The following is a 22,406-nucleotide window of genomic DNA, read 5'->3' as shown; positions in this document are numbered from 1 at the left end:
TTAAGAAAGTCTTTACTGCTCGCTTGTCTCGCGGAAATCAATGTGTTTCTGTTTATACCAGATGTATTCAGGAATGTCAGAGGCTACTTCGAATCATTCGGCGAAACCAAAATGGTGTCCTCACAGTGAGTAGCTTTCTGTTTAGAAGTCAAATGCTCACTTTTAAAGCTTGATTAAAACTACGACAAAATGATAAAGTGCGTCACAAAAAGAACGCAGCAACTAGCTTTTAACTATTTCAATTTAACGCAGACAATTAGGACAAAAGCACTTCGAAATGAAAGTGAATAACTTCAGGATAAGACGATGCGAAAATGAATGGGTTAAATTACTGCTATTCCAGGCTAAAAGCCGACTAAAATGTGAGAAGCTTGGTGCCTCAGCCGTAGGCATAAACATCATCACTCATTCGTACACAATGTCAACATTTGCAATAAAAATAAACACCGCCGACCTTCGAAATGACAAGGTAAGCGAACAGCTCTCCCGTACGTGGTAAAGGTGTCTGCTTGAAAAAACATAATGCTCGCGGTGCCACCACCGCATGCGTCACTACATGGTCACGGCGAAAAGTGGAGACGACAAGCCAGCCACTATATCCCAGGGTTCGTAGTTAATACAGTGGTATAAATGAACGAACATGGGGATCTCACTGTTTGTTTTTATTAGAACAAGCACCGAGTGACAGTCCTGCTTCTCTTTTAAGGATATTCGGACGAGAATATACTGTCTGTTTCCCGAGTATGGCCAGAAAGTCTTGCACGAAGTGAAAGTGGTACGAAAGTGATTATTCTGGTTCATGTTATGAGTTATACTCAGTGCATATGATATCGCCATGTGATTTTACTCAGAATACCGGCTGACTGTAAGGGTGATTAATGAAAATAAAATTTAACTAATTCAGTAAAACAGCAGACAATTTGTCAGAAACTGCGATTATTGTAGTGGCCCTGGCAGATCACTTGTCAAATATCGCGCTTCGATCTACGTGGCCTCTACGTTAACGCAAGTAATACGCCAAGGCCGGCAAAAGCCGGCGTGTTCTTGCCATTGCTGGACGCTAGGTCAATATCAAAGGTGACTTTCAACTAAGGTTGCACGGCGGGCTTGTTGGTTATTCATGTTGTTCGAGGTGTAGCGCATCCAGGACGGGACAGAGAAGACACAGAACACATACACAGCGCTAACTTTCAACAATGCGGTTTAATCCAAGAAACAGCAATACTTATACCCAAACATGGCGCGTCACGACCACGTGCTAGAACCAGGAAATTGTGATCTACTGCAACTCATGTGACATCCAAATAATGCAATTCTTTCAGTGATAATGATACCAATGGCTTGCTTTACATGCGTCCCCAAACCTAGGAATGAATTTCGCTTCTATGATGAGCCTTGTCATTTGGTTAGTGCTTTTTACGATTATGCTGCTGGTGCGATTAAAGAGGGGTTGGCACCCGCGTTCTTTGCAGTGAATTGCAAGAAAACCTTCAGGCGGTGCTTTGGCCACGTTATTTTTGTGTTGGTTCAGCCTATCATTGATGCATCTACCGGTTTGGCCTATATAGCATGCATCACACGTTAATGAGATCTGGTAGATGACTCCTGTGATGCACGCGACAAGCCTAATACGTGGATTCTTTTCACACAGACCTTTCTCTGGGCGCTCCGATTTCGCAGGAGTGCATAACAGGAGTCATCTACCGGATCCCATTAACGTGTGATGCATGCTATACAGGCCAAACCAGTAGATAGATGCATCAATGACAGGATGAACGAACACAAGAATAACGTGGCCAAAGCACAGCCTGAAGGTTTTCTTGCAATTCACTGTAAAGAATGCGGGTGCCAACCCCTCTTTAATCGCACCAGCATAATCGGAAAAAGCACTAACAAAATGACAAGGCTCATCATAGAAGCGAAATTGATTGCTAAGTTTGGGGACGCATGTATAAGCAAGGCATCGGTATCATAATTATTGACAGAATTTCATTATTTAGATGTCGCATGAGTTGCAGTAGATCACAATTTTCTGCTTCTAGCACGTGGTTGTGACGCGCCATGTTTGGGTATAAGTATTGCTGTTTCTCGGATTAAACCTTATTGTTGAAAGTTATCGCCGTGTATGTGTTTTGTGTCTTCTTCTCTGTCCCATCCTGGATTCGCTATTGCTCGAACAACGTGACTTTCAAGTTTCTTTTTAACAGTGAAGCTGCTTAGGCTAGGCGTAATTTGCGCGGCCTATCAGAGAAATATCAGCACCATAAATCGACGTGTGCTTCAGAGGTTGGGTGATTCTCACTGGTAAACACTGGCCCTCCAAAAATGAACACAGCCGCAGTTAGTTCGACAAATGGCTGTAAAGCGACCGCGGTGAGCCGAAGACCCCGAGTGCGCACAACGTGGGAACTGTGGAGAACGGGAAGGCAACGGCGGCTGCGCGAAGACACAGAAGCGATGGAAGGTTTACGCCAACTGCCACGTGCTCGTAAATATGTGAGAGGTGGGAACTAGGGGTGTGGGACAGGAACAGTGAATTTTAAAACTTAGCTGAGTCTGAACTGAATGCTATGCAAATAGTTTTCGAATAGTCAGACAACTATGTGGAAGCAGTCGTTTAACTCCTTAACAATTCGTTTTAAAAAAGTAAGTACTTACAAAAATCTATTACGGTTACTTTCAAACAACCCAAATTACGTTGATTATGGTAACTAAGACACGTTCGTATATGACAGTGACCGACAGTATTCAACAAGCTTGAGACTAAAAAGTAAGCGATTTTAAACCGAACACCACCTATGCAGCGAAAGCTACAACGAAGCCGAGGAACCTGTTGTCACTACATCAACCTCGACCCTGAAAGCATGTAAATACCAGTGTTTAAACTCTATCTGCAAAGGGCACCTTACGAAAAAGCAACATTTTCTTCTCATGTTATTCATGAAGCTGAAAGCAGCCGTGTTCCCACACTTGTGTTATTACAATACAAAGACAGAATCTGGTTAATGCGATGTAGCTGCAGCAGTAGCGTAGCCAAGGGGTGGCACACCGAAACCGTCACCGCCACCCCCCCCCCCCCCAATTTTTGTTTCCCCATAGTATACTGAACACAGCCCGACACTTGACCAAATCTGCTTGCCCGGCTTCCACTTCAGATCAAGGGGCTGCATCCGCGGAAAATATCTCTGCCTACGCCCCTAACTGGCAGCATGTTGAACTCTGAATAAGGGTGGAGGTTCAGAAGAAAAAAAATCCGCCTTCATTCATTCAACTACGTCAGCCTCGTAAAGGATTGGTCTGTGCGAACATAGGTTTTTAGGGGTGAAAAGCAGAAAAATGACATTTATTTCTTCAAAGCTTTATAGTTTTGGGATTTTCGCGTCAGGGTTCACTCTTCGAAAACCATTCGGAATATATCCGGCATTTAGAATATTTGCTGCGCCATTCAAATAACGAATGAAATAGAATGCTTTTTCATTTTTTATTAGCAATTTTCTAATATTCGCACACTCCAAGGGCGAATGATTGGTTTCAGTGCGGGTTACTGTCTCTTGAGCTGCGTTGCTTATATTGTCTGGGGTTTACATCCAACCTCCCTGCAATGAGCATCACCGTAAAACAAAACAAAAAACAAAATAACTGGCATGCCCTAGATAAAACCAAGCAACATTCTAGAAGCGAGCTTAAGTGTGCACTACCCAGCTAAGGCCTATAGGGATAACCTAAGAAAAAGCAGATATTAGTTTTCAGAATAATCCAATTTCAAGTGTTGCAAGCCTTATGCGGATTAGTACGAGCTTCGCCAATCCGTTTCCCCAGTTCTGCTTTGCTATCTCGTAGCGAGACATGCGTACAACATTTATGGCCTCACGTGGTTAGTGTGAACATCTGCTCTGCTCCTAGTTAATCATTCAAAGGTGGTGGACTCGAGTGGCAGTCACATTATGATGGCAACGAAGTTTCTAAAGGGCCGTACAGTGGGCGACCTCCAACCAGCTTAAAAGACACCGAATTGTTGAAACTTCTCAAGCCCTCTATTAGACCCGCCGCGGTGGTTTAGTGGCTAAGGTACTCGGCTGCCGACTCGCAGGTCATGGGATCGAATCCCGGCTGCGGCGGCTGCATTTTCGATGGAGGCGGAAATGCTGTAGGCCCGTGTGCTCAGATTAAGTGTTTGCACGTTAAAGAACCCCAGTTGGTCAAAACTTCCGGAGCCCTATACCATGGTGTCTCTCATAATCATGTCGTGGTTTTAGGACGTTAAAACCCACAAATCAATTAATCAAGCCCTCTATTACGGCACGCCTCATAATCATATCGTGGTTTAAGCGTTCAAAACCTCAGTAACATTTTTGCTATGCTAGCGTGCAGGTGATATATTGAAGGGACAGCGCGGGTTAAGAAAAATAGAACTCACCGAGCTGCGTCATACAATAAACACGTAGCAGGCTTGAGTAAATAGGTTGGTTTCTTCAGAAAATGTATAATTGAAGCTGCTAGATAGGCCTTTTACCTATTTCTGAAAGCGCTGAGGCAGAAATTTGTTGTAGGAGAACCTCGATACTTGCCTAACTACTCGCCGAACAATGTTATCTGAAGTTCAAGAGAGAGAAAGAGAAAGTTTATGTTGTTGATAAGAGTTATCAGCCACGGGGATCTTCTAGAATTGAGCTCCGACTTTCTTAATAGACGCGTAGTTCCGTTCAACATAAATGACTTAATAGCGCAATGGCTATTCCGCGCTCCCACATGCACGGGGCTCCGTCGCGGAGCACGCGTCTGTCACTAATAATGTTACAGAATGCGTGGACAGCATGGCTAGCCACACCGAATACCGAGTGATGTCTGCATGTCTGAATTCTACAAAAGCAGTTTTCAGAACTGCCAAAAGGGGACCCAATTCCATGAGACTGGTGACTGGTATACAATAGCACTGGCACGTTGGCGTTCGTGCGCGCTCGTGAATGCCTTGGATTGGACTTTGTAATTCGCGCGCTTACGAAACCAATCTCAAGTAGGATAAAGCACGTGCTTGGTATAAACTTTTCTAGATGCAGCAACGGCCTCAGCTTCTCTGAGCTGCTCACACACACACAAAAAAAAAACATGGGTTCTTTTGAGTAACTCCTTGGATTGTTTACAGTATTATTTCTGGAGTCTAACATCTAACGTTAAACTATAGGCTCCAACATTGCACACCTCCCCTATAACCCATAACTTGAACCAATACCACTATTCTTGTTTGTTTTTCGATACACACTTTCGGAATATTCGGAAAACCTGAAGCGAACGCTTTGATGAAGTACTTGAAGACAATCAAGAGTTTCATTCGACGTTCGCGCCACTAAAAAGTGCCCTTCAAAAACTTAGGAAAGTGCGTGCTTGAGCATTAAACAATTACAACTCTCATCTGGACCGCTGGCCGTGCTGCTTATTCTCACGCTTATTTAGCTCGGCCTGTCGTTATATCCACGCAACACTACGCAAACGGTTTTCGCATTTGGTAGGTCAACAGAAAACGCTCTCCAATATCGACCATTCCACTCACATTTGCAGGCTGAATGGCACCTGGAGGATGCTGAACTTCTCCACTTCGAAGTCCACGCCGATGGTCGCCTTGTAGTTAGCGTCATAGACCTCGTGGCAGAATCTGCGGATGTAAGTGCATGCGTCGTGAGAAAAGAAGCACAACGTTTTCGACCTCAGCCTCCAAGAGTAGAAGGCGATAGCATGTGAGTGCCTCATTCTTGTGTCAAAGTTGTCGCATGCTACCGAGAAAAGAAGCAAATACACCTCACAAAACAGGCCCAAACAAAGCGAAAATAGAATACGTTTTCCCATTCCTGAAAATAGCTTCACTTATATTTTAAAAATTTAGCTCAAGCATTCAGTAGAGTTAAAGAAAGTAAAAGAAAGTAACACTTCATTGTTACGTACAGTCAAAATATGTGCGAGGAACGAGAGCACATAGCTAATTTTGAATTTTTTTCAGGGCAATCTTCATCTGGTTGGAGGCATGTTTGCCAGCGCAGGATTAGTGTTGCTGGTTGATTATCCAAACGTATGTTTGACTTTGACACTCATACACAGGTGTGGGCACGAGGCGGGGTGTGTTGGGGTGTGGCAAAATTGGCCCCATACATTGTCTTAATAGGACAGTTGAATAGGGGGGTTGGTGTTGTTGCGATAAACCTTCGCCCTCCTTGATACTTTGATGAAAAACCCTGTACACTCGATACACCCAACTACTCAAAGTAATCGACAAACATATCATTAGTGAACCACAAATTTGCATTGCTGAACGTGATGACAAAAAAATAACTATATCAACTGTGAACATCCAAATAAATCTGAAAAAATCCGACACGCGATTAGAAAATTCTAGAAACGACTCGGCGAAAGAGAAGCCCAAATCCGCTTATTATAAGCGGAACTGGCCACTCTGCCTCGTGGTCTTCTTATTGGCCTTCTCATTCACCGGCCCGTACGGCATCTGCGATTTTCCTCCGTGTAGCGTCTCATGACCGCGAGAATGTTATAATATGAAAAGCACAAAAAATGTGACCACAACAACTTCAACCAGATAATATTTGAATTACGCACCAAAAATGCCCAGAATGTACCAGCTTCCGGGACAGCAGAGGGTTTTTCCGGTGGCACTGCCAGTACTCGCAGTGTTCACGAAATGACGATTACGCTGCGACGCTCACTCCACATCGATGCATGGGATACAGACAGAGAGACAGACGAATGGACGACCATCTTTGATCATGTACTGGGCAAGATTCGCTGAAGATAAACTGTTTTACCGATGAACCTCCGGAGCTTCGCCAACTCATCATCATTCACTCCGTGGATATGCAGGAAAATTTTTTAAAGGCGATATCCTTTCTTGGAGTACTTAAACGCAATTTTTTCGTCTGTCTGGCTGTCTGTTCATTTATCTGTTTTTCCGCCGTAACATATCCCAAACGGCCCTAAACTATACCCCAAACGGACAACCCCATCCGCAGTACCCACCTATTACTCAAGGTTCAGCATTCATTCTTGTGCGATTATGAATTGAAAAGCAATTATTGCACATATTTGAGGCACCATAACAACACGTCGATGTTCCGTATGAGTGTCTATTACAATAAAAGGCATTAATAAGTAATTATAAGGATCATAGCGTTTATCACCTAGTGCGGACTATGCAACGCGATACTCAAAAAATTGGCAGATCCCACGTACACTGGGAATCGATGGTATGCGAAGCACGAATGAGATATGTTGATATGTCGCTTTAAAATCAGCAGAATAACGTTACGAAGTGGAGGTAAATTATGCCGTACATAACTTCTATGTCATGATTACCATTTTTAGATGTGTCGTTTACCTTCGTCATCTATTCCCGTCATGTGATACCAAATTTAGTATCTGTGGAGCTGGCGATACGGCCGTGAGCACGCTATGAGCGTGGTATGTTGTCATGTTCTTACATGACACGCGTGTCAGGATTATCATGTTTGCACCAGTCATATATTTCGTCGTTCATTGGCGTCACGTAACACCAGATTAGGCATATGTGAAGCTAGCAAAACGGCCGCGAGCGCATCATGAAGGGCTCAATATATTCCGATGGAGCGTTGATGCGCTCGCACGCTGGGCACAGCGACGCTAATTTAGCAAAACGCGAGCACTCTATAGTCTGACGCCAGGCGCGACCAGCGTCCGTCGGCGCGGCCCGACGACCACCGGGGCGAAATGCGACGTGCTGCATTTCCTGCCGATGCGTTACCCAGACAACACTGCGTCTCCCTCTTTTCGTGACGGGGGACTCTGGACACGCTGAAACGCGCATGCATCACAGCAACGCAGCACGGCGCGAGCCTGCATGTATATGGCAGGACCGGCACCTGGCGTGGCAACGCCGGCGTGATGCGACAAAATGCACGCCGGTGAGCACGCGCACTGCGTCACGTCGAAGTGTATTGGCGCATTGACTGTGGCATGTACTCATGTTCTCACATGACACACATCTCATGATTATCATGTCTGCACCAGCCACATACCTTCGTCATCCATTGGCGTCACGTAAAGCCACATTTACATATGTGATGCTAGCGAAACGGATGCGAGTGCATCATCAGTGTGGCATGTAGTCATGTTGTTACATGACACACATGTCGTGATTATCATGCTTGGATTGTCATTTACCTATGTCACCCGTTCGTGTCACGTAATATCCAGTTTGGTACATGTGATGCTAGTGAAACGGCTGTGAGGGCATCAGGAGCGTAGCATGTAGTCATGTTGTTTCATGACACGCATCTCATAATTATCATGTTTGCACATAACTTCATCATCCATTCACGTACTGTAATACCAAATTTGGTATATGTGACGCTAACGAAACGGCCGTGAGGGCATCATGAGCGTAGCATGTAGTCATGTTGTTTCATGACACTCATGTCATGACTTTCATGTTAGGGTCTACCGCTTGTGTTCGACATGTAATCATGCCATACCATACCAGTTTTGCAGCATGCCATGCGAACGAAATCACCGCAAGAGCTGCAGGACCATGAAAGGGAAATCATGACATTCATGACATAGATGTCATGATTTTCATGTTATGACTAGTCAAATATGTTCTTGATTCAGTCATGTTATGCCATACCAAGTTTGGTATTGATACCACTATCGAAACGGCCAGGAGAGCTAAAAGTCGTAGGCTGATGATAGATAGATAGATAGATAGATAGATAGATAGATAGATAGATAGATAGATAGATACGCCTAAAGTCACCGAAGTACGCTAAGAAATGCTTCGTATTTAAAAGGCAAATGTTTCCAACGCTTTGCTATGAAGACACGGTGGAGGCACCTGCCCATCGTTTTGCGTTCTACTCCTTATCGCCTCCAATACAGGCACGCACGCCTTCCTTCATCTTCAAAGATAACTGCCAGATGGCGCTCGTGTCTAACGTGCCTCGATGCGCTCGTTCGCCTTCGCTGCACAGATAAAGACTCCCTAACGCAGCTCCCTAACGCAGCAAAATACAAATCACTACTCCCTAACGCAGCAAAACGACTCCCTAACGACTCCCTAACGCAGCAAAATACAAATCAGCTATTTTCTCGCGCAGAACATCAAATAAACGCTTTGTTCACTCTCTACAGACGCAAGACTATCGTCTTTCAACGACATTTGCAGTGAAGCATGCAGATACAGGGCCAATTTTTTATGAACAATGCTTTTCAGACGACTTTTCAAACGCCACAACGCTTCGCGATATTTTGGAGAACGGTATTTTTGGGCGATTTTCTCACCTCCTCATTTATTAACGCATTTCGCAAGCGGCTCACTTCCGCTTTTTTTATACGTATCTGTGAAACTTTATATGTGCATGACGTTATGCTTGACGTTATGCTTGACGTTATGCTTGACGTTATGCTTGACATCTAGAGATATGCACACAGCATATCTCTAAAGCTGAGTGCACGCTCAGCTTTAGAAATATCCAAGAGCCCCTGTTAAGCATCTGGTCTCGTGAGTACGTAGAGAATCATATACATAGGGTGGCGTTGATGTCAAATGTTCGCATTTTTACACATTGCGAGACCACAACTGGTGATCGTGCAGTTGACACACGATCACCAGTTGCAGTCTATCAATCACCATACCGTAAAACGACTTCGTGTAAAAAATTTGATACACTCTGCTACTGCTAAGATTAATCACACGGCGGCGGCTTCCATTTAAGCTTTGGAGGAAGCGCAACCTAAGCGACTCCTCTTAGCGAAAGAACAGAAGAAAGAACAGTGAAAGGTCTTAGCGAAAGAACAGAAGAATATGTCCCAAAATCACTGCCACCTCCAATTTTATACAGGCTCTCTTAATTAAGCAAGCACGTGCATACAGTTTATTGACCCCGGGGCGGCTCCCTGTGGTATAGAAAAATGACAATGACACAAGCTTAAAAACATGATCAGCAAGTTCGATATATGGGCCATGAGTGTTATAAGAGCCAAAGAAGACGATTAAGTGCTGCAACTGCGGAATGAGGGGCAAAAAATTGAAACAGTTTCGTATAGGTGGGAATACAGGAACGTTAAATTGACGAAGCCGACAGGATAGAAACCGATTCAATTCGGTATATTCTGACGACATGCCGAAGTTCAAAAGCAGATTTCGTTCGGAACGTTAGCACACGTGTTGTTCATGGTGCGTTGTGGAGATGACTACGTGGTTGTTAGGTGGATTCTGTTTTTGTTTGTTTTGTATTTCTCTTTTTTGTCAGATGCTGCCCGAGTATATATTGTGCGGTTCTAGCAAATAAATTCTTGTTGTAAGTCAGTGCCGCTGTCTGTCTCCTTCTTTCTCTTGTCCCTCGTTATTGGCGCTGTTTTTTAAGTAAATCATGTCGTACCAACTCGCCCAAGCAACCACGTTAGCTTCAAAAGCAAGCCGTATTTGTCGATGGGCAAAGCAGATATAGAGAAGATGCATTTCACTGAAAGTATCCTGACTACGGGACCACAGTAATTCGTTGCTCGAAAAAGCCAGAAGATGGCTTGAGAAACTCGACTACCAGACACCATTGAAGCTGAGCCTGAAGCACGTGAAATTCCAAGAATTACTATTGCAGACGCCCTCAGGCTTTTTACTTCGCAAAGAGAACTCTGACTTGTGCCTTCCAGGATACCCCTGCCACCGACAGCAGTACGCAGAACGGCAGCAGCAGCTCATTGGTAATCTTTTTGCTTTCATGCAAGCACAGCAAAGGCCAAACAAGGAGCTACTAAAGCCCTCTACTAGGGATTTTTCTGCCCTCTGCCAGAATCATTTAAACTTGGTGATATCTTGGCCCCCCACGTTCAAATTAAAACATAACCTGAATAAATAATGTTATACCAGATAACACACATTTTGCTAGGCAAACCAAGGCGTTGTCTATAGGAAAAGTTCGCTCATATGAATGAATATCCGGGGATCTGACGAAAGCTTTCATAATGATCGCAGAAGTCTGCCGCACATCTCCAGTTCTAATGTACATAAAGATATTACGTGGCAGACAGTGTCAAATTCCTCGTTCTTGCTAAAGGACAATGCGTGGACGTAGATGTAGATGCAGTACTTCACCGTTTCTAGACGGACACATCACCCCACCGGCAATGCTGTGAGAGGGAGGTGCGTGAAAGCGCTTGTAAGGCATTGTGTATGTGCGTCGGGCACATACACGAGAATTCTGGGGGACCTGTCGAGGCAGACTAAGAGGTCGTGGGTTTGATTCCCAGATCATGAAATACCCGAAACACTGTACGATTCTAGAATTTGTTTTTTGTTTGTTCGAGTACATTTTACAGACATCACTTCCGTGACGTAAATATTGTCAGTAAAGTCTTGGTGGACCATACGCCAAAACAGTTTCGTGTAAAAACAATTCCATACACTCCGCTACTGCTAAGATTAAAGCCCACGGCGGCGGTTTCCATTTCAGCTCTGGAGCAAGCGCAACAATGCGACTCCTCTTATGGTTTTAGCGAAAGAACAGAAGAATCTGTTCCAAAATCACTTCAACTTCAATTCTATGCAGGCTTTTTTAATCAGGCAAACAAGTGCACACAGTTTATTGGCATCGGGGAGGCTCTCTGTGATATAGTAAATTGTCAATGACACTCAAGCTTAACGGGGTGTTGATAATGCGAAGATGACTGTGGTTTTCGAACTCATTCGCAACATGATCTCAAGAAAAACACTCTCCGTACAATTACAACAGCACTTCCAAACACGTAAGTCCTATATGAAATCATTCGACTAAAAAAGTAGTTTTATCTGTTCCCACTATGTTTTAAGGGCTGAAAGAAACGTTTCTATGAACCAAGGTCATTCGTTGTAAATGCACTAGAGTATTCGAGAAAAAGGGGTGTGGAAATATTTCGCAGCTTGGTCGTACGATGGTGTATGTACATGCAGCCTTCAGCCGTTCGTATACACGTTAAACAAAACGAGGCGTTGTGCGTGGCGACAGGATAAAGATGAAACATAGTGCTTTATATCTTACCCTATGGTGTGCACAAGACGGCAAGACTACGCAATGGCGCAATAAGACAATCTGGACAACAAAGCGTTGTGTTCCGTCGCAATGCGACTCACGTGCCTTCGCTAAGCCACGGCTTCAGAAGTGGAAGGCGATCAGCCCCGCGCTGACATGCCGGAAATTGCTGAGCAACATACGTCGCCATTTCGTGGGCCACGACCGCTAATCAAACTTTCAAGCAATGCTGCTGATTTCGTACGTTTATATTTTGTTCTCATGCGGTGCCTAATTCGCTAAAATAAAATATACTTAGAAGTGCTAACTTATTCGGCTTCTGTAGAATGGATAGGCTTCGACAATGTCGAAGTTGCACCAAAGACGGCAAAGATCTTGCATGCGTCAAATATGAACCTGTTTCTCTGACTGATAAGGGCGCAGTTTAGCTCGCAGATAAAAATATCACGGAACATTTAGACCAGGCCTCTTTGTCTCTTCACTTTAAATGATTATCTGCTGACGACATAAAGTGCGATTGTGCCTTTTTTATTCGAGCGGGACGACATCGAACTTGTAATAAAAGGGTCTGCCCCGGTAGATTAGTGGCTATGCGATGCTTTGCCCCTCACCAGAAGGGCGCGAATTCCATCCCAGCCGCGGCAGTCGCCTTTCTTCCGCGGCGAAATGGTTGACGTGCGTGTGGTAGTCTCAGTGCATGTTCAAGAACACCAAGTGGTCGGAATTTCCGAAGCTCCACACAACGGTGTCTCTCATAATCATATCGCGGGTTTGGGACGTAAAACCTCGGGTAATATATTTGACTTTATAAACTTTGTAATGGCTAGCCAACGCCAACATGGGGCATGAACATTTGCTAAAGTTATGCAACATATGGGTGACGCCGTAAAGGCATCATAATCGTAATGACAAAAAAACATCAAATAAAGAAAATACCTCAGTACAAAGCACTTACGTGAACATGTACTATGGGGGACTGCAAGCATCGGCGCTAACACTTTCAGTCTGGCGTGGAGTTCTCCAGACCAAAATAAATCTAATTGATCATCGTCATCATCATCATCAGTACAGACGAGTGTGCCGCCCATGCGAGGCCGACGCAATGACCCACTGCAGAGCTTACGCTTTCATCAATCACGCCTTTCCGTTAGCGTTAACATCTAAACGTTAACATTGGTGTGAGGATGTCAACACATGGTCGATCAATACATTGAATAAAAAAAAAGAAAATGGTTTTCGCGCCTTCTAGTTCTGTCGAGTCAATGAGAAAGGAACCCATTGTTGCGGTCTTTCCTTTCTGGCACAGGACAAATTACATATCACAGGACTAATTACATCTCAAATAGAGCAGAAGGCGGATGCCAGGAATATATGGAAGCTTCTGATAAAAAAATCCTAAGCAGTGTGTGCGTGTGTGTGTGTGTGTGTGTGTGTGTGTGTGTGTGTGTGTGTGTGTGTGTGTGTGTTTGTACACGTCCCCTGGTCGTAGCTTAAACTCGAGCACTCCTCCTGTATACAAGTTTTTCATCACATGGCGCACAAAGAGCATTTAAAAATAGCATGAATTACCCCCGGTACCTTTTTGTGCATCTTTTTCACGCTACGATTAGGAGGTATACGCAATTAAACATTGACAAAATATGCACCGACTGATCTATATTGAACGGTAAAAATTCAGCCACCATCCTCATTGGTTTTCCTAATGTAGAATGAACAAATATGACCCACGCAGGCAACTGCCATATACGGGCATCTAGCATCGACATGCATGAAGGAATGTGTATTGAATGGTGCGCGGGAACGCGTTCTGGGAAGTTTAATAAGTGTGCAGGCAAAAAAAAGCGTTGGTAAGCGGCAAAAGATTTGATCTATAAAAAACAACAGAAGAAGTGACATTGTAGGTGTTTCAAGAGGTGCAGAAATGAATAAACAAACAAGAAAATTGTAAGAAAAAAAAAGGTCAGAGTAAACGTCTCTGACAGAAAAAACATATTCAAGTGCACAGAACGTTTTCAGGGAAAAAAGACGTCTATAAAACAGAGCTCGTAGTCCGCTTTTTTTTTCAGACCTTCAGCGCACGGAGAAACGTTTTCCCCTCTTTCTGGCAAACTTATATTGCCAACCAACTGAAGCAGCCATATGGTGGATTGCAAATAGTCAACTAGTGCCACCATTCCAGCACTTAATCTGTGAGAGGTTTCATAGCTGCAAATTTTTCATCAATGCGTGATCCAAACATTTATCTTGTAAAGAAATGGCTATCAAGACCACTCCGCAATGATCTCAAATCATATTTTTGCAGTTAATCAAGAAACGTTTTACAAGAACGCACAACTTTCTTCCACATACAGAGAAGGAAACGCTTCAAATGTGATAAACAGAGCGGTCAGCCAGAAGGGTACTTGTGTCTGCTCTATAATGCTGCGTAAGGCAGAGATGCTAATGACAGGACAAGAGGCACCGTGTGCATGACGACGATAGGATAGAGTGTACTACGTAGTAGATGCCTTATTTCCAGACACTGTGTGCGCTTACATCTCACCTACACGTCAGAATACGCAGGCTATCCTTTTAGAGCTTAGAGTTGGGGCCACTCTCTGGTAAAAATATAAATGTCACTCGTGTTGCTATAAGACTATTGTTCTGCCGTGGCTCGTCGCGTTTCTAAGAAGCAAGCCTGCGACAAGCTGTCAAACCTTGGCGGGGCCTTGCCGGACGTGCCAGCAACTGAAACCAGGAGCTTCCTCGAGTGATTGTCTACAGCAGCTGCGCTCTTTCGTGCCCGCCCCCCTTCCCCTGCTAACTTTGACGATCATGACTCATAAGTCCGCACCAAAACATGTTGATTCCGTGTCAAGCAACTCTTACTAAGATGACTGCTGCAATCTCGGCCACCTCGCCTGCGTGGAAATAATTCCCAACGCTCGAATTTGCCTTGACGTCATCTAAGTGGTTTCTAACGGCTTCATGGCTTGGGACGCTGACCTCTTAGACAAATATATCGCTCTGCATGTACCCTTAATGACTATGCGCATGACCGTAAATCTGTTTCCTGTCATGATGGCTTAGCGGCAACGCTGATGATGATGATATGTGGGGTTTAACGTCCCAAAACCACCATATGATTTTGAGAGACGCCGTAGTGAAGGACTCCGGAAATTTCGATCACCTGGGGTTCTTCAACGTGCACCCAAATCTGAGCACATGGGCCTACAACATTTCCGCCTCCATCGAAAATGCAGCCGCCGCAGCCGGGATACAAACCCGCGACCTGCGGGTCAGCAGCCGAGTACCTTTGCCACTAGACCACCGCGGCGGGGTGAAAGCGGCAATGCTGCACGACTGGTGATCCTATAGTATATAATAATTCATTGGGTCTAACGCCTTGGAACCATGATACGATTATGAGAACTGCCGTAGCGGAGGGGTCCGGAAATTTCGATCATCAGGGGTTCTTTAGGGTGCACCTAAATCTAAATACGTGGGCTTCAAGCTTTTTCGCCTTCATCAAAAATGCTGCCGCCGCGTCTGGCATTCCATTACGTGAAGCCGCGGGTCAGCAGTTGAGTGCCATGTCCTCTAGACCACCGTGGCTGGTTGCATGCTGACCCAAAGGTCGTGTGATCAAATCCCGGTGGTGACGTACACGTTTTGAAGGAGGCTGTATGTTACAGAACAGGTTCAGCGCGCATGTCAAGGAAGTCTGTATTGTCTAAACTTACGAAGCCCTTCGCGTCCTTAATTACCAAGGCGTCGCTTTCGGGCGTAAACAGCCAAAAAACCATCAAGGAAGATACGTTGCTTCGTGCACAGCAATCACTGTGAAATTTTTATTAGGCTGACGGTGAAAATTCTTGCGGATGTCGGGAAACCAATGCTGGGTGTGAAATTTGCACTAACGTCAACGCCGGCCACGGTTTCAGCACGGCATCCGGGTGCACGTACAGCAACGTGAAATTGGCTTTCCTGAAATTGAAATTCTCCATGAAAATAAGATTCACCTCTCTGGGGAGTCCAGCAATAACTGACGTGAAAATTTAGGAACAAAGTAACTAAGAGAAATAATCTACTTAAAATATGCAAAGATAGTGTAAACACGCTTGTTTGTGGGCGCGGGAGAACTCTAAATATGAACGGGAGCCCCGTTTCCTAGCTAAAGTCGGCAGCGTAGAAGCGGTATTTTCCTTTCTTGTGAAACAATCAGGTTACTCACCGCTTCAAACCACGTCGTAAAGCAGTCACCTCTTTGTCTACCACATAAGTGAACCACATTGCTACTCGGGACAATTTCTTGCTTCATTTCCTCTTAAGAGGCTGCAATGAGTACTCAGTTCTTTTGCGTCGAAGTGTTAGCAAAGGCGCGATGAAGACAAGCTCTTCTTCTTGCGAACTCCATAATTTGCTAAAGCAATTCGAATTACAGCCCGGAGGAAAAAAAAGCTTTTTTCCCCACCAAAAAGGTATTTTGTATTATAGTTCTGTTCCATCGCTTAAAATATACATAATTATTCTATCATTATTGTGCGCTTTGTTTGCTTACTTCTATTGCATGCTCGTCATGTTGTTTATTTCGGTCAAAATATGTACATCGCTTATCACAACCAGCTAAATATGGGAAGGAAACTGTACTGAGAAGACAACGTCTTTAAACAATCAGTAATACTTGATATAAGCGTCTTTAGTGATTCTGAGTATTCCCGCAACCCAGGATAACTAAATAAAGTGATAAAAATACGCATTTATTTCCATCACTCACAAAAAGAAAACGCGCTAAATATTCACGATTCCGCGAATGGCGACTTCAAGATAATTTTAGTGTGGCGTCCGCAGCAGCTAGGCGCATGCAAGCAGCCATGGAAGATAGAGAGTTTTAGTTGAACGTCTGCAAATGCTAGAAGCCTGCGTCCGCAGAACTGTTACAGACTGTTACGAGCATTATTACAGGAGAGGACAGAAACCTTATCTAAAACACGGAGAGCGAAGGAGGGTTGGACGTTTTATTTCTGCCGACTTCGATGCCTGTGTCTTACGTCACAATCTTATCCACTTTACCCCTACCTCTCCCGAGTGTGTAACAACACGCCCATGCACTTCAAAAGCTGCGTATTCATTCGTAGGAAAACAGCAGCGTAAGCCGATTTCAGAAAGGTCGCTTACTGCAATAGTCGGTTTGTTCGTGGTACTCACTAATGCTAGCGTGAAGGCATGTAAAAAAGAAAGGTAGACAGTGTGACGCCAGCGTAGTCGAAATGCATACTGAACAAACCAGCGCTGCTGCAATTGCTCGTCTCTCTGTATTTTTTACCAATGGCAACCTTGGCCAATCTGATCATTGCTTTCGAGTTTACTTCGAAGAATTCGTGGCAACGACCGCGGCATGACTCGTCTCGGTGCCGGTCAATGTAAAACAATGTCGTGTAGTCACGACGTGAGCGGGACGAAAGCAGCGTACTCACTTTGTGATGAGGCACGTCTTGCCAACGGAGACATCTCCGACCACCACCACTTTGGCTGCACGGACCCTGTGGCAGGACATAAAGTGAAAACCAAATAGATATTTAAAAAAATATATGAAAAGAGGAGAGGTGGACAAACGAACTCATTCACCCGAAACATTACGCATGCTAGCTGCATTCTTGATGGAAGCGATAACGTTTTAGTACCGTGTACTTGAATTTAGCTGCACGTTGAAGAACCCCACGTAGGTCAAACTTTTTGGGACCCTCCATTACAGCGTCTCTCATGATGATATCGTTATTTTTCGACGTAAAACACCAGACTATATAATTATAATTATTATTATTATTATTATTATTAATATTATTATTACTGCTCTACTGCCATCTAGAATTTTGTGCACAACGGTAGTAGTGCCTGCAAGTATTATTGATTTTATTCTATTGTGGAATCACCAATTAACTAAAGAATGAAAGAAAGGAAACAAGAAAGAAAGACAGAAAGCAAAGAAAAAAGAAAGAAAGAAAAAGAGAAAGAAAGAAAGAAAGAAAGAAAGAATAATGATGATTCTGACGTTCCGTCGCCCAGAGCCACACTGCAAGAATGTGCCCGGAGCACAGCACGAACTGAGAATGCCACGCCTGCGGCATTATATTCTTCTTTGACTATTACAACAAGGTCTTTTGCTGCGCTTTTTTTTTTTTTGCTCACGGCGCCTCGCACGCAGTGTGGGCGCTTTGTGATTGTGTACGTCGCCCAGAACGTGCACGTGGGATCCTCCGGCCGACTCTGACGTGTCCCTCTCTTCCTCCATCATTCTATATGTACGTAAAGACCTGTTACTCCTTTTCCGCTTTGCTGTTTTTCCCCGTGGAACGCTTTGCTCGCAAAGCGCAAGGTAATGGGGGTCTTCAGAGCCGGTCATTAACGTCAGGACGTATGGGAGGGTAAAGAGAATTCACCGCGTGACATTGACCCGGAGCGAGCGGCTTTTCCACACTTTCACAGTGACGCATCGCGCTGCATACGTTCTATTTCTCACGACTTTGTTGCCGTTTTCAAATGCAAGACTCTCATGTATATATATATATATATATATATATATATATATATATATATATATATAAATATGAAAGTAGATGCGCTTTCACATAACAACTGTTTATTGTGCCGACGTTTCGACAGGAACCCTGTCTTTTTCAAGGCATAATACTATTTACACATGTTCCGTGCTTTTTTATATCCTGTCGAGACAGGAGGGGAGGGGTCAAATGAGAAAGAGAGACAAAAAAAAGAAAAAAAAAGAAGGAAGAAACAGCGAAACGGGAGGACAAACAATAAATAAAATATAGAAATTCTAGGAGAAGAAGCAAGACCGACATGGCGTATTTAGAAAGAGGCAGCATTTCAACAGAGTAGGGCAGAGGTAGATGAGGAGTGTCATCATTGTCAACAATACCTCCCCCGCACCCACACTTCCCCAAGTGGGCAGGGAGCCGCCGTTTTTGTATTTCCCCTTTCCGTGTAGTCCGCTGGCGGCTCGTTCCTCTTTGAAGTGTATGACAAGTTAATGGGGAGGGCTTAAGTGCTTTAAGTGCATGCTGGTGGCATCGGGAGTAGCGAAAAAGCCGGTGAATGAGGCACTGCCATCGATATTCATTATATGCATTGGTTCCTTGTCAGTGAAGGAAAAGAATGTGCGTTAAAGGATTAACGAAGGAGAAAAAAAAAGAACAGGGGGGGGGGGGAGAGAGACTGTACCACTCCGGGACAGTCACCACACAGTTGAGGCCCACTGGGAAGATATGCGCGCATGTAGGAAAAAGTTAACGAAACCACCTAGCTGTCAGCTCCTTGTCAGTGAAGGAACAGAATGTGCGCTGAAGCTTGACGAAGAAAAAAAAAGGAAAAAAAAAAAGGGGGGGGGGGGGACCGTACGACGAATCTGCTCCCGCACCGAGGACTTCCACAAAACAGCACACATATGCGCGAAGTACTCCTTAATCAAGAATACCCACCAGCTATCATCGATGACGCCATCAAAAAAGCTGAAAATCTGGACCGCCAGATTCTTCTCAACCACCAGAGAAACGCCGACCAACACCGCAACAAAAACTTGCTATTAACTTTCACGAGCAACCCACCGAACATAAACAAGGTCCTAAGAAAACACTTTAACATATTGGAACAGAGCGTGCGACTATCCAAAATTTTCACTTCTCCTCCTTGTGTTGTATACAGAAGGCCGAAAAATATAAAGGATCATTTAATAAATTCAAAGATAGGTGTGAAACCTCAAATTGGGTGTCACCCTTGCGGAAAAAGCAGATGCAGGGTATGCAAACACATGCAGACAACGACAGTGGCGAAAAGCACCCACTCGGATTTTAAGCACAGGATAAGAGGTGCACTAGACTGTGACTCAGACAATGTCATATACCTCTTGGAATGTGGGGTATGTAACATGCAATACGTGGGCCAGACAGACACTCCGTTTAGAATTAGATTCAACAACCATCGGGCACATGTACGATCTCTTCCAGGCCTTCCACTTTCAAAACACTGCACATTAAAAGACCACAGCTTTGATGACATCAGGGTTACACTACTAGAAAACAACTTTCGAACAATCAGAGAACGGGAACAACGGGAATCTTATTTTATCTACAAATTTAACACGATAAAATACGGAATAAATGAACACCCAGGCACTCTGTCTGCGTTACGACCGCTAAAAGACGCAAACGCTTCTCTCTAATCAGTCCGGTTTCATTACGACAATAATATTACCCGCTAACGAAGCTTTTGGCCTATGCATCTGACAACATAGAAACGATTTGCCTAATCAAGCACAGCCGGAACGCACAGATAAGTGGTCCCGGAGGTCGTACGGTCCCCCCCCCCCCTTTTTTTTTTTCCTTTTTTTTTCCTTTTTTTTTCTTCGTCAAGCTTCAGCGCACATTCTGTTCCTTCACTGACAAGGAGCTGACAGCTAGGTGGTTTCGTTAACTTTTTCCTACATGCGCGCATATCTTCCCAGTGGGCCTCAACTGTGTGGTGACTGTCCCGGAGTGGTACAGTCTCTCTCCCCCCCCCCCCTGTTCTTTTTTTTTCTCCTTCGTTAATCCTTTAACGCACATTCTTTTCCTTCACTGACAAGGAACCAATGCATATAATGAATATCGATGGCAGTGCCTCATTCACCGGCTTTTTCGCTACTCCCGATGCCACCAGCATGCACTTAAAGCACTTAAGCCCTCCCCATTAACTTGTCATACACTTCAAAGAGGAACGAGCCGCCAGCGGACTACACGGAAAGGGGAAATACAAAAACGGCGGCTCCCTGCCCACTTGGGGAAGTGTGGGTGCGGGGGAGGTATTGTTGACAATGATGACACTCCTCATCTACCTCTGCCCTACTCTGTTGAAATGCTGCCTCTTTCTAAATACGCCATGTCGGTCTTGCTTCTTCTCCTAGAATTTCTATATTTTATTTATTGTTTGTCCTCCCGTTTCGCTGTTTCTTCCTTCTTTTTTTTTTCTTTTTTTTTGTCTCTCTTTCTCATTTGACCCCTCCCCTCCTGTCTCGACAGGATATAAAAAAGCACGGAACATGTGTAAATAGTATTATGCCTTGAAAAAGACAGGGTTCCTGTCGAAACGTCGGCACAATAAACAGTTGTTATGTGAAAGCGCATCTACTTTCATATTTATAACCTTGCAGCAACCGAAGTTATATATATATATATATATATATATATATATATATATATATATATTGGCGGGGGCGGCAAGGGGGGCGGTGACAAGTGGTGTACTCGCTCGTGTGTGACTGAAGAACGTCTTGCGAATATTAAGTTTTACTTCTTTATTATCTTGTTATTGGTTAATAGCCCTAGGGTTCTTTTTTTTCTTATAAAATTATGGTATATTTATTGTTGTAACAGGTTTGTCACGCACGTGTTTGGAAGACGTTCCAACCTAAAGTTCATTGACCAAAGAAAATTTGAGTTTGAGCTCCTACGCAGGCAATTCTGTAGGTCAATAATTCAACACTCTATCTAGCCAACATGGTCGTACACCGCCCTGAAACAAGGTACAGAAAAGGCGCCAATGCGCGCCCTGGTTCACGTTGGGCTTCTATTCCCGAGTAAAAAAAAGAAAATATATATCGAAGCAAAATATTTTTAAATAGTTCTAGTTGAGAATATCTAGCACCTGATGAGGCGCTTTACCACGTGAAACGAGCATGCAGTCAGAGGGCCCTGCGAAACCAAGCAACACAGCCAAAATGGCAGATGCATCGGGTGGCGCGAATGGAGTCACAATTTTGCTTGTCAAAAACTTAAAAACAAAAAATATAAGCATTGCAATGTACAAAGAATATGTTCAAATTGTTGAATAAAAACGGAAAGTGTCCTTAAGCTGAGTGTAGTATTGTTCAGTTTCTGAGATAAAAAAATTGGCAGCATGACCCAATTTTTCGTTTATTAGTACCTCAAGGGTCCAGAGAGGCATTACATGAGGGGTACGCAACAAAAAACATAACATATGAATAAAAAAAGGAAGCAAAATGGCACAAACAATACCAAAATATTGAAAAACAGCAGTAAACCATAATTAAAAAGATAAAATATGCCTTTTATGGCTTTTTTAAATTGATTGCGGCATTTTAAATTTATGTGAGGAACGCCTCAACTATGCACACGAAAGCATTTCAGAATCGCCTTGAAGCATCAAGCTCAAGAGAGGTGTAGTGTTTACACGATCTTCGAGAGAAAGCGCTGCGGAAGCAAGATTATAACTAACATATATCTGGCCTGTTACAGCCTAATCGATTGCATGATTTGAGACGTACTCAGAAAGTTATAGCTAATCTACACGCCTACTTTTTACTCTCACAACCAC

General features: G+C 44.0%; 1 protein-coding gene across 1 annotated transcript in view; it reads right to left on the bottom strand.

Moving 5' to 3' along the window:
• The window catches only part of LOC119159912 (ras-related protein Rab-34-like), a 52,560-nt gene that overhangs the window by 14,115 nt on the left and 16,039 nt on the right, over positions 1-22,406 (bottom strand). The window contains exons 3-4 of the mRNA XM_075883755.1: positions 17,498-17,563; positions 5,549-5,650 (exon numbers count right to left, since the gene is read on the bottom strand). Of these exons, the coding sequence (XP_075739870.1) occupies positions 5,549-5,650; positions 17,498-17,563 (168 nt within the window). The remainder of the gene's footprint in view (positions 1-5,548; positions 5,651-17,497; positions 17,564-22,406) is intronic.

The sequence above is a fragment of the Rhipicephalus microplus genome, unplaced genomic scaffold (genome assembly GCF_043290135.1).
Source record: "Rhipicephalus microplus isolate Deutch F79 unplaced genomic scaffold, USDA_Rmic scaffold_21, whole genome shotgun sequence".
Lineage (NCBI taxonomy): Eukaryota > Metazoa > Arthropoda > Arachnida > Ixodida > Ixodidae > Rhipicephalus > Rhipicephalus microplus.
Note: the sequence above shows the minus strand (reverse complement) of the source record. Positions and strands in the feature narration are given on the sequence as shown.